The 16,764-nt window shown below is 38.4% G+C and overlaps 1 protein-coding gene across 2 annotated transcripts in view; it reads right to left on the bottom strand.

Moving 5' to 3' along the window:
* Window positions 1–16,348, bottom strand: part of srgap2 (SLIT-ROBO Rho GTPase activating protein 2) — a 99,432-nt gene extending 83,084 nt beyond the window's left edge. For both annotated transcript variants that reach the window (XM_039673546.2, XM_039673544.2), the window contains exons 1-2: window positions 16,243–16,348; window positions 14,915–15,367 (exon numbers count right to left, since the gene is read on the bottom strand). In XM_039673546.2, coding sequence (XP_039529480.1) covers window positions 14,915–14,981 — 67 coding nt within the window. In that variant the 5' untranslated portion in view covers window positions 14,982–15,367; window positions 16,243–16,348. The remainder of the gene's footprint in view (window positions 1–14,914; window positions 15,368–16,242) is intronic.
* Between the last annotated feature and the right edge of the window lie 416 nt (window positions 16,349–16,764).

Raw genomic sequence — 16,764 nt, forward strand, 5'->3', positions numbered from 1 at the left:
ATAACTTCGCTGTTGGCATTTTTCTTATAGATATCTAAAAAGACAGAAGCAGAACACTTTAGCTATAGAAAAAGGAAAAACTTCAGAAAAGAGGAGAAATAGGTAGCCTGCAATAATACTACTTGTTTGGAAGACAGGCTTAATTAAAGGTCCAATTTTTTTTTTTTACCATGCAGCATTTCTGCAGTACGGGTAATGTAGGGTACCGTTTTATTCAGTACCCGCTGAGAGGAGCTGTTTTTAAACTCTTTCATGTTTGAGTGCTCTCTGTGCGTCAATGGTTTCTATTTACAACCAGTTTTTACGAGCGTTGAGCACTTTAGCCAATCATGATCATATATGTTGAGCGCAATGGCCAGAGGTGCCATGACAGAATTCACTGGAAATCAACACGACCATTTACATTTGTTTTTGTGCACTGTCACGTTCAAAAGTTTGGGGTCAGTAAGATATTATTTTGGAAGAAATTAATACTTTTATTTAGCAAAGATGCATTAAATTGACCAAAAGTGACAGCAAAGCCATGTATAATGTTACAAAAGATGTTTTTTTAAAGGAACACTCAAGACTTTTTGGGACTTTATAGGAGCTTATTCACCATATCCCCCAGAATTAGATAAGTCCATCCATGTAAATAGGAAAATGTTTGCATAATTTTGTCTCTTATTGGGATTAGTATGCTAGCTGTATCCATTTACATACAGTCTTTGTGCTAAGCTAGGCTAGTGGTGGGTGCGTCAGACAAAGGTTGAAAAAGGTATGTATGGACTTCTCTAACTCTGGGGGATATGGTAAATAAGTCCCAAAAAGTCAGAGTGTTTCCATAAATGTTCTTTTGAACTCTGAACTGTGGAAACCATGATATATTTTGACAAAAAAAAAAAAAAAAATCATAGTTTGCACAAAAATATTAACCAGTAAACTGTTTTTATCATTATAAATAATAAATGTTTCTTCAGCACACATTAAGTTGGTTCAATACAGTTCAATTATGCTATAAAGCAGCTCAAAAGAAAATCGTGTCATTGTTCAGCTGAGTTTAGTTTGGTGTTGATTCAAATTTCGTTTAATAACCATGTAAAGATTGTCAAAAATATATAAAAGGGTTCAATTCAACTATTAAGCAGCTCTGTAGAAAACTGTGATATCATCATCAAGCTCAGGTCAGTTCATAGTGTCAGTATCTTACCAATATTGCTGAATATTACAAGTCCCCAACTAAGCAAGCCAGAGGTGACAGTGCAGGACCCCAAATTCCATCAGTGACAGAAAAAAAAACCTTGGGAGAACCAAGCTCAGTCGGGTGACTAGTTCTCCTCTGACCAAACAAACCAACATGTGTGAGCATAAGAGACTTACTTAAGAGAAAAAAAACGCAACAGATTTTAAATCAAATGCTCCTAATGAACTATGCTCGTGTTGAACAATTATGGTCCTTCCTGTTACAGATAAATTACAGCAGTACAGCTGAAGAACCCATATGTGCTTCTTTTGTTCATTATATGTCACCTGACAATGAACTGTTGCGTTTCCTGTAAGGTATTTCACTGCTTGTTTGCAGCAGGACGTGTTTATACACGTATAGTTGCATAACCCATAATTTTCTTGTAACTGTACACTTAACAGTTACACAATTCAAACTTTGTGCTACATAGGAATATTTCAAGAATATTTCAAGAAGACACAGTGTAACTCTGGGCAACAAAGTTATGCAGTAACAAAATGAGTGTAACTTGTAGTTTTAAAGACATTATCTCAGTTTTTAATTATCATCTCTGGGTGTACATTAATTAACCTAAAAAGATGTGCAGTCAAAGTATGAGCTGGATGAACGGGCACAACACAAGCAAGTCCCAGCACACACTGGGGCTGTGCGAAGACTTCAAAGGAGCACAACCTCCTTAGGCCTTTAAAATAAGCCCCTAAATTATTATGTAAGGGGGAATATTGTGAAAAACAGGCCGTGCATGAAGAAAAGGAATGAGAGTCTCAGGTTTGGCTCTCATTATGGAGTCATGTGCAGGGTGAACGGACATCTGGTTTGAGTAAAACAAAGTCAGAGCCTATAAAGCCCACGGCGGGCTGAGATCCGCCTGTCCCCAAATCACAGGAACCTCCAAGGGTTGCTCATCAAGGGTCTGCGAGTAATCCAAAGCACACAATGCTGGTTTCAGTGTATGTGCCCAATCAACGATTCAGTCCGCAGTATGTGGACATTTAGTTGACTGAAGCTAATATGCAGAGTTCACAAGTTTTATCAAAAGCTTGAAGTGAGATCACATGTGGTTAGGGGAGAAGCCATAATGAAGCCACGCCCCCCCAATTTTACCCATTGTTAATAATTAAATGACAGAGCAATTCATCACATCAAATTTCCTTTTTAATGTTAGATTTCAAAATGATAACAAATTATAACAATTATTACAAAAATATAGACAATTGCTCAAAATAGTTTGGAAACACAATCTTTTTGCATTTTGAATGCATCTAGTCAAGATGGTATAATGATTTATTGTGTGGTGGTGCATTGTGAACAAATGGATTAGAGTATTAAGGTGTGTGTGTTTGTGTGTGTGTGTGTGTGTGTGTGTGTGTGTGTGTGTGTGAGTGTGTGTGTGTGTGTGTGTGTGTGTGTGTGTACACGAGTACACACTCCAGCTTATGAAATGTGTTTTGTGTTGTCTGCTTTAATACATGTAGCCTTAATGTAACTAGAAAGACTATTAATACAGTATAATATATCATTTAAAATAAAATGAAGAAATACATATGCATTCCTTTCAATACCCAATAACATTTCCCTTAAGCTTCTGGCCTGGTTTCAAAGTAGCTGTAGAGTTTGACAGCATCAATAATAGTGTAGGCCTATATGCGATGGGCTATATATTAAATGTTCTAGCCTAAAAATGTTAGACGAGCTTTCTTCCAACTTGCCTTCTTCATCACGACGTGTGTTGGCCCGATGTTGTTGGTTACCTAGTAACGAATGTACGGTGGCCGAGACTGTTCTGTCAACTTGCGTTTGTTTGTGCATCTATGCCTAGTTACAAACACAATCTGGTCGAGATACGTGCTGGCCGCAGGAAATTTCACTTTGTGTGCTTGCGCCTCGTATACAACGTAATATATATAAAACTTGCAGGACAACTTAGTTAACATTGCCTTTTCAGCGTGAGAAATACACAGTGTGGCGTGAGTGTATGAACTGGTTCAATTGCGTGTGTCTCACGACCAATAAATGAGACTTGAGAATCCTGTGTTTTTATTTTCCATTCCTGCCAAAGGCACACTGCAAGACTGAAGTCTGCAATTTAGAAAATGCTTCTTAATTTTAATAACTTGTCTCTGAGATAAACCACTGAGTCAAAGAGATGATGTTGATGATGCTCAATGTTATATCAATTGTGTGGTACATATTTTATAATGTAATACATTTTTTTTTCTTTATCTTTAGGTTATCCTACATGCATCAATTGCAAGATAATTCTCTTCTCTGACTGCAAGTAGTCTATTCAGTTGAGTAAAGTGAACCATTCACCAAAAATCAAGTCTTTAAATATACACAAGCTGATGACACTTTGTCTTGTAGTGTGTGTTTCGCTTAAGGCTGTATGGGAACTTGGGAATTTATTTACAAAGGTAGAGTTTAAGTGTGTGTGTGTGTAATGGTGGGCATACCATATAGCTACATTATCTTAAAGTAACTTCAAAGCAAAGCTGGGCTGATGAGGAGGAACTCTTTAACTCTGTAAAAAATAAAAAATAAATTCTTTGATAAATTGGAACACCTAAAATGGCTCCAAGTCAATTGTGCCAGCAGCAGCACATTAGAATAAAGATGAGGAATAAGCTTGGCTCGTCTCCTCAACACCAACATTAGATCAGTGCAAACCTGAACATGTTTATGGAGGGGGAACAAAGAGAGACCACATATTACGAAAAAAACCAAGAGAAGTGATGAATTGCTTCATTATAAAAGCATTAGTAGAAGTATGACCCAGTCAGACAAGCAATGTCCCTGGTGCATGGCTCATGGCAACAGTGCAATGCTGTACCTCACTGTCGATGCTGAAAATCCTGCTGATACCTGATGACTGTATTCTAGAAAATGTACAGCCAAAAAGAGCTTGTCTTTTAGCAGGTTTACTGTAAACACAGAAGGTATTCATCATATTACAATTCTGGCTGAGACAAATAAGAATAAATATGTCAGATTTCATCAAAATTTAAAATGTATCTCTGGGACGAAGCACTCAGAAAAAAAAAAAAGAATAAACTTCCCTTTAAAGGAAGAGCTCTTGTGGTTATAAGCTATGTTAGACCTGTGCAATTGACCATCAAAAAAAAAAAAATCCTGATCTCGATTCAAACACCCACGCAATCTTATATCTCATCACAGAAGAACTGGTGTCACAGAACACTAATGTCTATGGAAGCGATGATAATAGAGAAAAATCACATTTTGAATTGGCGCTTCAAATAACGATTGTATCGATTATACCATTACACCACCAGTTTGGGAGAAGTGACTGTTGAAAAATCTGTCATTGAATCAGTTGCCGATTTTCCACCGTCAGTCCGAACGGTTTTTAGAATGGTACAGAATGGTTCCAGTTGTGCTTCCACTTGAGGCATTAGGGCACGCACGATTACAAACCGTTCTCGGCCAGGAATTCTCAGCATGGTTAGCTAACCATGCCGAACGGAGGTGGTAGAATCCATGAAGTGACGTCTCAACTCAGAATTGGTCACTTGTCTGTTGTCTGGCTACCAGTTTCTCTGTAGCTGGCGGAGAGGTCTATTTGAGCGACAAAACACACATTAAAGGGTTAGTTCACCCAAAAATGAAAATTCTGTCAGTATTTACTCACCCTCATGTTGTTCCAACCCCGTAAGACCTTCGTTCATCTTCGCAACACAAATTAAGATATTTAAGATATTTAGATCGCTCCTGCATACAGTCCATAGGCTTCTTGAGGGACTGGCTCTTGCCGTCCCCGAAAAGTAATAAAAGACATCGTTAAAATAGTCCAAGTGACTACAGGGGCTCAATTTTAAGTTTATCAAACGACGAGAACACTTTTGTGCGCAAAAAAACAACAAAAATAACGACTTTATTTTAACTATTCGTTTATTTCTCCCTCTGCGCGAGTCAGGTTACTAGTTTAATAGCGTAAGCTTCTGTTATTGTACGTCACACGCATCACACACACATGACCAGCGTCGGCCAATAGTGAGCCTACGTGTGACGTAGCTTTACGCAATCACACTACGTTAACGGACTATAGGCTTATGGAGAAGGAAGTGAATAGTTGAAATAGAGTCGTTATTTTTGTTGTTTTTTTGCGCACAAAAGTGTTCTCGTCGTTTGATAAACTTAAGATTGAGCCCCTGTAGTCACTTGGACTATTTTAACGATGTCTTCAATTACTTTTCGAGGACAGCAAGAGCCAGTCCCTCAAGAAGCCTATGGACTGTATGCAGGAGCGATTTTAATATCCTAAATATCTTAATTTGGGTTCCGAAGATGAACGAAGGTCTTACGGGGTTGGAACAACATGAGGGTGAGTAAATACTGACAGAATTTTCATTTTTGGGTGAACTAACCCTTTAATAATAAAATTAAAAGAAATAATTGTCATCCTCCATTATGCGGTCGCTATACATCTCATCTCATCTATAAATGCTTGAGTTACCAAGGCAACGACTGACAATTTTGAATTACATTGCAAAAAGCGGCCGTTATCATATATACCCAAGGTGGGAAATGAAATCGTAACTGTACCAGCTGGCCCGGATCGGATTACGCAATCAGAACCAATCAGCTCAATGGCTGAAAAGCAGCTATTTATTCAAGTGATTCGCTCAAAAAAATGCAGATTCATCTAGTAATGAAACAAGTAAAGTATTTATGAGCGAGTCATTAAATCATTCTTTATTCAAACAGATTTAAAAACATTTATATTATATCAAATAATTTTTTTTTTTTTTTAAAAAAAGACTGCAGCAATTAACATTTAGTCAGAACCTCCAGTAATTTATGTTGTTTTGTTTAGTTGTCTGTTCAGAATCGTGGGAGAATTGTGATTGTGGAAATGAGTAGTGAACAGCGAGACAAACGTTAAATCTTGTGGAGAAGACATTCTTCTTGTCAGACTCAGAGTTGATGGGAAAATAGATGCCTACAAAAGTTTTGGTTTGGAGGAAAACAATCTCTGTGGTATTACGATGAAGGGAAAGTTTAATTATCCTGAATAGAGACACACCTAAGTATCATTCCTGTGCCCATAAATTCACAAACGATGAAGGTAGATATCTTATTTTTGGCAGCCAATACTTTTCCAGTCTACCGCACAATACAATAGTCAACAAGTGAGGATGGAAAATGCTAGGCTATATCATTCTTCTTCCTACAATTATTTGCTATCTCAACTCCACAGCTAACCATCGTTAGCTATAAACCAAGGTGGATTAAACCAGTATCCAGCTGGATGTCAAGTAAGGAAGTGAGCCAGAAAGCCACGTAGCGGTCAGTCAGTAACTGTAATCAAGAACCTGCCTAACAGAGGCAGGAAACAAAGCAGGCCTTAACACAAAGAAAAAATCTGTTTCCTCTCTTGACCCAAGGGACTTCTCAGACATCCAATATCTCAATTTCAATTGTTTTTCATTTAGGCCGGGTTTATTTAGAGGAACTGCTGCCCTTTATTCTTTATTTATTGACTTTTAAATTGTAGCTAATTGTAGAAACTTTTGTTGATGTACAAGTGCTTATAATAGCTCCTCACTTATATCTGCATTCTGTGTTGAAAACAACTCTTCAGCCCAAGTCTTTCTAGATTTTTGGATTGTATTTACAGGCAATGTAGAGCCAGAAAATGTTGATATACAAGACAGATTACAATTATTATACAGGCAATATAGCCTGTGGTCTCTAATGAAACGGTCTCATTTAAGGATGCCATATGGAAATTGATGTAAAGCAGAAAACAACATGCCAAAGTGTGTGGTCAACCGTGTGTTAAAACATCATGTGTTTGCAATTATTAAATGTCTGGTTAAGGGGGGAGGGAGAGGAAAACACCAAAAACCAATGCGTCATATTTCATCCTGACTGACAAACATCATTTCAGGGGTTGCGAGAAAAGTAGGAGTGAGCAGGCCAAGCAGAAAAGAACAATAGAATAACAGAAACCGCTTTGGTCCTGCAGGTCTACACAATGCTCTTATTGTTAGTCCAGAACCACAGCAGATCTGGAAAGAAAGGAGAAGGAGAAAGAAAAGACACCAGCCCTCTCCAAAGACTGTGATCCTGACTCACGTTGCACATTCCTACAGATCTCAGGTCTGTTGCTGTGCGAGACGTGGACTCCGTTCTCACAGTGGCCGGGTTTAAATGAGTGGAGGAACTGAAATGTTCTTTGGGCAAGACCAAGTAGAATATACTTCCTCATTTTAATAACGTCTTCTTGTCTCAGAGACACTCCACGGAGTCAAAAAGATGATGTTGACGAAACTCGATGCAATGAGCTGGCATTCTGATTTTGCATTTAGTGGATTGTGGAATGTGTCCGTTGGCTGTATGCAAATATCAGCACAAATACCACTAGATTCATTCAAACCGAGTCACTGTTCAAACTAACAAAGAGACAAAAGACAGACATCTTAAAAGGACAGTTTTCCAAAAAAAAAAAAAGAAAATTTTGTCATTATTTACACACTTGAATTTCTTTCTTCCATGGAACCCAAAAGGAGTTGTCGTAAAGAATGTTCTCTCTTTTGTAAATGGAAAGTAGAAGGGGACCAGCTCAAATTGTTTTTTTAAATAAAGTTGCCTGTATGATTCATTCACTATATTCCAAATAGCTTCAATACGCAACTGTTCAGATAGACATGATGTTGCACAGAGTTAAGATTGAGCAAGAATTCTTAAATCATTTTAATTCTAACATTAATGGATTACCCCAATCAGACATCTTCAAAGGAAGAACTAGGCCTAATGAAAAACAGCCACATCTGTGACAAGCAATCCATAATTAGCACTTCTTAAACTTCCTGTCTGGCATCCTCCAATCAGGACGACCGAAACATAAGGCACTTGTGCACTCTGACCTCCTTCAGTTTATCCACTCTTTAAATTTAAAATGCTTCGGGTCTTGGAGTTAACATCACAGTCCGTTTTCATGCCGCCAACTGGCACGTGTTCCCCTGCCATGCATAACGCACTAAAAACCAAGACTGCTGATTTCAGTCTGACATAGAAGTAGACGGAAGACAGAATGTAAATGGTTTTTCACTTTGCAGGCTCTCTCCAACCCTCCCCCACACCTTCCCTTGGCTGAACACCGGGAAAAGTGCTTGATGACTTTACCGTGCCTGTTTGAAGGTCTGCTGGACTTCAGGACATTTTAGCATGGACTGACAGAGAAATCACATTATTTAGTCCAGCGTTACCCATTAGAGAGATGAGCCATGAAAATTGCATATATGCATGAGCTGCAAGTGGAACCAGGTTCACGATGGAGTGAGCATCTTCATCTGTATAGTTTCTGATCCAGCATGGCAGAGCATTTCCATTCGGATTGGGAATCTCCTGGTGTTCATTTGTTAGGGAGCAGGGCGGAAGATTAATTAGAGAGAACAGAAAGTCGATACAGCCAATTTCACTTCCACAGAAAATTATGCTGATGCAGTACAAACAGCATAATGGAGTTTTGAGGGGTGTCATTTCAGTCCCTTTCCTTCTTATACTGTGTCAGGTAACAGTTTGGGCATCTAACCATGTGCATCCAGCGGGATCAGGCATCTGTTCTCCATTATTGCCTTTCTGTTGCGTCCACAAACATTATACTGTGTTTGTCCATTGGTTGAATGAGGGAACCAAAAATGTCCCCTGCATCTGAAGGGAAATAGGTATTTTGGTACATTATAGGCTATAGCTGTTGTAAACAAAGCTGATTAATTGGTCGAAGAGCTTAAATCCCTCCCTAAGGTGACTGCAAGTGTGAAAACTACTAACAAAAGCTGCAAAGAGAACTTCCAACAAGAGTGAGTGAATTCTGTTAAACAGATAATTAAGCCTCCAGTATTAGTTATTCAATTCTATAAATGAAAACTTAGATCAGCACCAAGCAACAGGGTGTCCTGATTACCCTGATCTAGGTCAACTCCCTCAGGACTGGTCCTCGGACAGGAAGTCCAAAAATCGGGGGTGAGTTTCCAATTCAGAGGCACACAATAGCAACAATACGTGTGTGTTGTGCACTGTCTCCCCCTCCTTCTTCTCCTCTTCTTCCTTAAACCAACATCCTTCCTGGGGAAGATTATTTCAGATCAAGTCAGCAAGTCTACATGAAGTACATTTACATAGGCTACATACTGCATGCAAGCGCCGCAGCGGGCACACCATCCATTCCTCTGACTCATTAAGCACTAAAGTGGAGCGTCTTGGCCGGAGCGGTAGTCACGGATCAATGCTGACCTGTTCTAATTGAGGCACACTCGTTATGGAAAGGGTATTAAAAAGGACATGAAGAGATTAGTGGACACGTAATGATTTGTTGCCACTGCGGCGTGGGTAAACAAAGGCTGATGCGGAGCCGTAAACCTAAATGACTTGCTCATTGACCTCGCAGCTTAAGATTTGGCTTTACTTTTTCCTGTTTATAAAAATCTATCTGTCTACCAAAAATGTATTTAAAATGTATTTATTTATTCTAAAATATATATGAGAGGAATCTGATATTAAAAAAAGTGTTTAAGGTGTGCAATAAAATCATTTAATGCACAGGTAGCATTTTTATTGAAGTCAGTTTTCATTGAAGCACACACACACTCATACATCACTTGGAGATCACGCTGTGCCCACACAGGAACATTCAAAAGCACAGAAACTTGTTGTCCAGTGACTTTTATTAATAAAATAGCTTTGCTACTTAATTACTATATATTTCTCTGCAACGAGGGGGTAACATGACTGGTTTTGAAGTAATTAAACTCACAGCTTAATTGTTAATAGAAGAAAACGCTGAACAGACACAGGTAATTCGCACATGCATTTCTTCTCTCTCTCTCTCTCTCTCTAAGGGGTGTAAATCGGAGCCTTAATGACGATTTGATATGATACCGATTTCTTAATCCAACGATTCGATTACTTTTGATACTTCAGAATTTCCCGGGATGCGATTCGGTATGATTCAATACTAGATATTTTTACATGATATCTAAGTTCCTCTATGTAAGGAGTGTGTAACATTTCACTTTCAATGCCAGCTCGCTCTGACGGTTACATCGCTCTTGAAAGTCAGACTCAACAATGTGTGAAACGTAAGTAATGCATGTGAAGCAGTGTGAAGGTTAGCCCACAGCTTAGGAGTAGGTTGTACCTATGTTATCTCACGACCAATTTGTACGAATTCGTACGAGTGATTAAAAAGTGGCTAATTCGTACTAATTCATACGACCTCACTCGTACGAATTCGTACGATTTGTCCAAACCCCCTTGATGGGCAGGTTTAGGGGCGTGGTCAGGGGTAGGTTACTCGTACGAATTCAAACGAATTGGCCAATTCGTAAAATATGTAGCATTTAGCAAAAATTTTACTAATTCGTACGAGTGAGGTGGCACGAATTGTTACGAATTAGCCACCTCGTAAAATTCGTACGAATTCTCGTGAGATCGGGTTGGTTGTACGCATATGTCGGAGCGGATGCTGAAAATAGACAGGCGAACAGACAGGCTGCAGTCTAAACATAATTAATCGATACTCTTGTGGATGCATCGAATCGATGCATCGGCGGTATAATCGATGGATCAATCAATACGAATCGATTAATATTTACACCCCTACTCTCTCCTTCTCAATGTTAACTTAAGCACCACTTTATCTCTATTTCTGATTCAAAGCGGGCAGAATGCTAAATTTAATGAGCCGTAGGCCTAACTGACGAAAATAACACATTTTTACCCTTCCAGACAAATATTGCGCTGCAAACATCAATGCAGCTTTAACTTATCCATGCAGGCAAAAGACAAGCAGGATGATCCACAGCTATAGCTGTGCATTGAATGCACTCCTCTACTTCGCGTCGGGTGGTTCTTTGCCTCCACTAAGTTCGTGCATTTAAATAGTTTACTGCTAAAATAGTTTATTTTAAGAAAATCTCAAATATCAAACAATTAATCACTTTGGTCTATATATCACACTCAAATCATCTTTCATGATGTCTCTCATCAGTCTTTGCATATTTCAGTCTCCTCAACCAATCAGCCTGTCTGCTCAAAGCTCCAAACAACTGTGTGTGAAAACAAAACCATTGCTAATGAAACCAGGTGGTGGTTTTCAATACATTCCTTTTTTTGCCAGATAAAGTCAGCTGCTTGGGTTGTAAAGACTATTTCGTTTTGTCGGCAGAAACACATGAACAGAATGAAAAATGAGCAGTCAAAGAGTGAGATCGAGAATACAGAGAATGCCATCCAGAATATAGTATGAACCTGATCAAAAGCAATGGACTCTGTTTTGGGCCTTTTTTGGGTCAGTTGTAACTGACATTCAGACAGGGAAACGTGAGGAAATGCATTGAGAGGGAAAATTTTAGCAGGCTTTCACACCCTCCCCCAAAACACCAACATCAGCACTTCAAACAGAATTCAACAGTGACCTACATATATGCGCATCAAGTCACTATTAAAATCAATCAACGTTTTACACAATATGGTTTCTCTTGCGCAAACAAGATAAATTACAGGAACTAACGCCATATGAACAAAAGAAATGTCTAATATCATCATTATAACAATATCTCAAACGCTTCTAGTTGTTTATGGTTAAAAATGCATCAGGCACAGAGTGTAAAGAGGGGTAAAGCATCTTCCAGGGTTTTCTTTTTTATTACCAATGCTAATTAGAGCAGACAATCATGTTGTTTCCCACAGCTTCGGAGAGCTCAATCCCTATGTCTGAGGGATTATAGCTACATTATCCAATCCTTCCATCCAGCTGCGGTGAAAAAGCACAGCTGTACATTTCCTGCCAGTCCTCGGGAATTCAAGCCCAGTGAATCCATCCCTTTCAGTAAGAGGAGCTTATACCTGAGCCATCAGTGAGTCTTTGAGTTAACTTTCATTTCTTTCTTTTTAAAACATTTGAATGGAGAACCAAAGATATTGAGATTTGCAGACTAGCGTCAGACTGTTGAAATTCTGCTTGCCTGTAGCCTATGGATTTTAGCTTAAAGGGATAGTTCAACCAAAATGAATATTCTGTCACCATTTACTCACCTTCAAGGTGTTCCAAACCTGTATGAATTTATTTCTTCTGCAGAACACAAAATAAGATATTTTGAAGAATCTTCTTTTGTCTTCTTTTGTGTCCAAAGAAAGAAATTCAGACAGGTTTGGCACAACTTGATGGTGAGTAGTTAAATGATGACAGAATTTTCATTTGTGGGTGAACTGTCCCTTTAAGAAACAAGCACCAACTCCAAAGCTTTGGGAATAAGAACACGATTTTGATGGAAAAACTGTATGTTTCGCATCAAGCTGATGTTAATCAATGATAATCCAGTTAGAACTGTACACCGTTTTGATCCAGTTTCAGTTTTTCTCCTCATATCTGGTTGTCTCAGTACAGAAATGGATCACCAAGCAATTACCGCTTCCTCTTTCTGCCGCTAATTCATGACAGATTATTTAGCCAAATCAGCAATGTTTTACTAGATGGTTGCCTTTGAAAATCTAGGCCATTTTTCAGCGAGAGCCCATGCAATTCCTGAGAGAAGAAATCATGCTTATTATTGTTTCTTTCCAGATCCTGTCAGCTCAAGATTATTGAGCAAAAAGATCTACTGGCATGGTAGACTAATGGGGATTTGCTGGTGGGTTGAAATTGGCATGTGAAAGTGATATGACACAGCATCCAGAGAGAGGAGCTGGAGGAGGAACAAAAGTGTCAAATTAATTTCAGGCAGGTTTATAGATTCACATTTATTTTTATAAACTGAAACACATTCTCTTCTTGCATGAGAACAGATCAATGTGTTGGACATAATGCTTCTTGAGGATGAGAATGAAACTTTAAAATGCAGTTCATCTGCTACCCACTTTGACGCTTTAAAAAGTTCATAAAGAGATCGTAAAACTAATCCATATGAATTAAGGGGTTTTACAAATTTTCTGAAGAGATTCAATCACTTAAATGATGAACAGATTGAATTTAGGCTTTTATTCACATATTGTCAGGCTGCCCCCGACTTTAGTCAACTAGTAGCCTAGACGTTCATTTAAGCCATTAATTGACTAATCGCAAGTTTATTTTAATTTAGTTACTGGGAGCACTACTCAAGAGCACACATAGCTTGCCGCAAAGCACTGGGCAAGCGCGTCTATAGAGAGAAATAGACCTTTCATACATATTACAGTTTGAATTGGTTTGTTTAAAAGTAGACATTTTTCAAGCGTTCTATATATTTCTCATGTCTGCGAAGCAAGTAGCCTATGCTGAGTTTCACTTGTTCACTTGTTATTGCAGTCCAATGTGGGTTTGAATAATACACTCAACATCCACTATGGCTTCGGACACCACTACAAACACCCCATTTGAGGGTAGGGGACGATTTTTGATTCAGCCATCGTTAAGCGAACAAACAGAAGCTCAATAAACCTGCTTGGTGTGCTAGAACAAACCTTTTACTACAGCTGATGTGAGTTGATGAAATATTTAAATGTGAATAAAAGCCTAAAGGTCCATGCAAAACTAGCATTTAGACACCCTTAACCAGGCTCATGTTCTGTTTAGCGATATTTATGTCGCAATGACCTACTTGAATAAAACTTTTTAGGATGAGAAACTCACTGACTCTCATTAAAGGAGATTTTCCCCACACTCAGCAGCAACAGGCAGGGCTGCTCAATTGCTCTATTCAAACCGGGCCAATACACAAAAGAACAGGCACACATAACAGCGTGAATAACATGATAGGGAGCTTATGAAGTGAATCATTCAATTCGTCTTTCAATTAAAAACAGCTTCGTTTTACTTCACGAGACAGTTGTTTCTATGGGAACGGAACCCCTCGCCTGCGGCCTGAGACAAAACACGCGACGCGTAGGCTACCTGTGCGTACCTGAAGAAATATGCGCGGTTAATTGTTACAATAAATTTACGAAATACTACATTACTTATCAAAAACAACAACAAAAAAATCCCTCTGCATTCAAACTAACACTTTAAACTGTCACTACAGCGTTAACATTAATGAATAACAGTACCATAAACCATAATAACTGAACTGTCACCACGCATCACACCTTTGCTTCATTCGCGCTCAATGCTGCCAAGATACAACTGTGTTTTCTGCCCGATAAAACTCAAAACGGCTTTTAAACGTGTTGCTTATTCACTTATCTACTGTAAAACATCAATGACAGCCACACTAGCATATTTAAAAAATCAATGTTGAACAGCTCCACACCAGCTCACATAGAGAGTCGCAGGGCAAAAGAAAACGCCCTGCCTTGTCATATAGGCTACGTACAACCTACACAAGCTGACTGAGGAAAACAATACAGAACAGCACAAACGCCAAAAAAAATAAATAACATAACATCCCTTTGAATAGTAAAAACCCTGTTAAAAAGGTTAGAGTTATCTTATAGAAAATTTTCTCTTCGCACGCAGTGAACGACTGACAGACTCGCACATCTATCATTCCGTTTGGACACATTGACACATGTGGAGAAAAGCTAGCATTGTTTCTCAAAGTCAAACAAAAAGCATATTTATGCGGTAATACGACTGCGTATTGTTCCCATTCACGACAATTGTGATCATACAATGTAACAAACAGCATTCGAAGCACAATGGTAACGCAGCTTTGTAAGCCTGAACATTTTTCTGAGACATTCACTTACCTTTAACTTGCGTTTCATATTCGGCTATAATTTCCTTGTCCTTTCGGAATTTAGCCGGAGACGTCATATTGAGATAAAATGAATAAGTCCTGTCACAAAAGCGAGCAACACCGCAGAACAAAAGCCTCGTCTCCCGCACTTCGTCTACAGATATCCAGGGAGTATGTAGGAATGGAAAGCAGTGGATGGGTATTGTCTCCTGTCGATGATCAATCACGCCGCATTATTAGTTGAAGCTGCCGTTGGTTTCCAAGGTGGAATGTGTCCGTGAATGTGCACGCGAGGAATGAAGAAAAAAAAAACAGAAGAATTTCATCCCACTGGATCCGCGCGACTTGACGCAGAGCCTTCAAAAGTTTCAGCCTTCTTCCTCCAGCGGTCAGACGTGTGAGTGAGGCGATACAGTCTTCTCAAAGCAGGATGAAGGCATGGATTAGATTTCCCAGCATCACACTGTATACACACAGGGCAGAGAAAAGTTCACTGGATCAGATTTCTAAAACTAGTTCCTTCCAGTAAACTTCCTCAAAATAATTTCGCTTTGTTTCATTTTGTTTAAAAACAGACGCCCTCATCAAAGCTCCTCAGTTTACAAACAAGCTATTATGAAAAATGTAAACTGACGCATTAAATAGCTAAATGCGAACTTGAAATTAAATATTATTCTGATATATGACTGTTTATTTTCCTGCATGATAAAAAAATAATAATAATAAAAAATAAATAAAAAATAGCCCAGTCTTTTGTAATAATTATTTGTAATTTGCTTGAGTAAGAAGTAAATAAATCTGAGCAAATTCTTTTTCTTTTTTTGTTCACATTTCATCAGTAACATTCTCCAAAGGTAAATGTGCAAAAAATATTTGACATAACATCATTTTCACCCAGTGTCATAGGTGTGGGGAATCATTCTAACATGCATCTGCCATTCAGGAATTTAAATCCAACATGATCAAATACAATGCAAATGACCAATCCTGACAACATCATACTGATGTCATAGGAAACCCTAAAACCAATCTGTCCAGTATACTGCAAGTTTTGAAAGTTTAACATGCTCAGGTCATTCGATACTTAATAGAGGCTGACAATCGTGAAGACTCCAGGAGTGTAAATGACTTTAAATGATTTAGTCCTTAAAAATGAAAGAGGCCATGTGCAACAAGAGGGAGTAACGTGATGTGAAAAGCAGAGGCCCCTAGTGACTCTGAATAGTTCTGGGCTTTCCTTAAGGAGATCCCTGCATTTCATCCGGAGAATTGCGGAGTTTTCTCGCGCCTGAAGCGCTCGCATCATATACTGCTGAATTGATTAGTTAAACCACTTACCTTAAACGGCGATTTCCATGTCTAAATTCGAGTTTCATTCACCAGATTTCTCCCTTAAGACTAACTGTTACGCTGTTCTCTGAATTTTCCCAAACTCAAACCCCGCCTCTTTTCATGGAAGCGAAAGAACAACCCCCCTCTATTGTCATTGGTTACAACAAAAGAACACGACATAACCTATCCGTTTGCCAAAGTACACATTTCTGCGGCGTTAATATTGTTTTATCTCTTTCATCCATCTTACATGCCACATAATAAAAAGGTTTGAGTGAATGATATAATTAAAAAAAGTTTACTTAAGTCCTTCTTATTTTTTTCTTATTTTTTTACTATTGGTTTATTTTATTTTCGTTAATTTAGCCTATGTCGTCCTTGAGTTCATAGTAAATATATATATATATATATATATATATATATATATATATCAGAATTTATTTTGGTCGATGCCTCACACTCACATTTGTTTTTTGTTTTTTTGTTTTTTGTTTTTTTACATTTATCTATTTGTAGCGATGTCTGATT

This window comes from Pimephales promelas, chromosome 21 (genome assembly GCF_988280905.1).
Source record: "Pimephales promelas chromosome 21, fPimPro1.hap1.1, whole genome shotgun sequence".
NCBI lineage: Eukaryota > Metazoa > Chordata > Actinopteri > Cypriniformes > Leuciscidae > Pimephales > Pimephales promelas.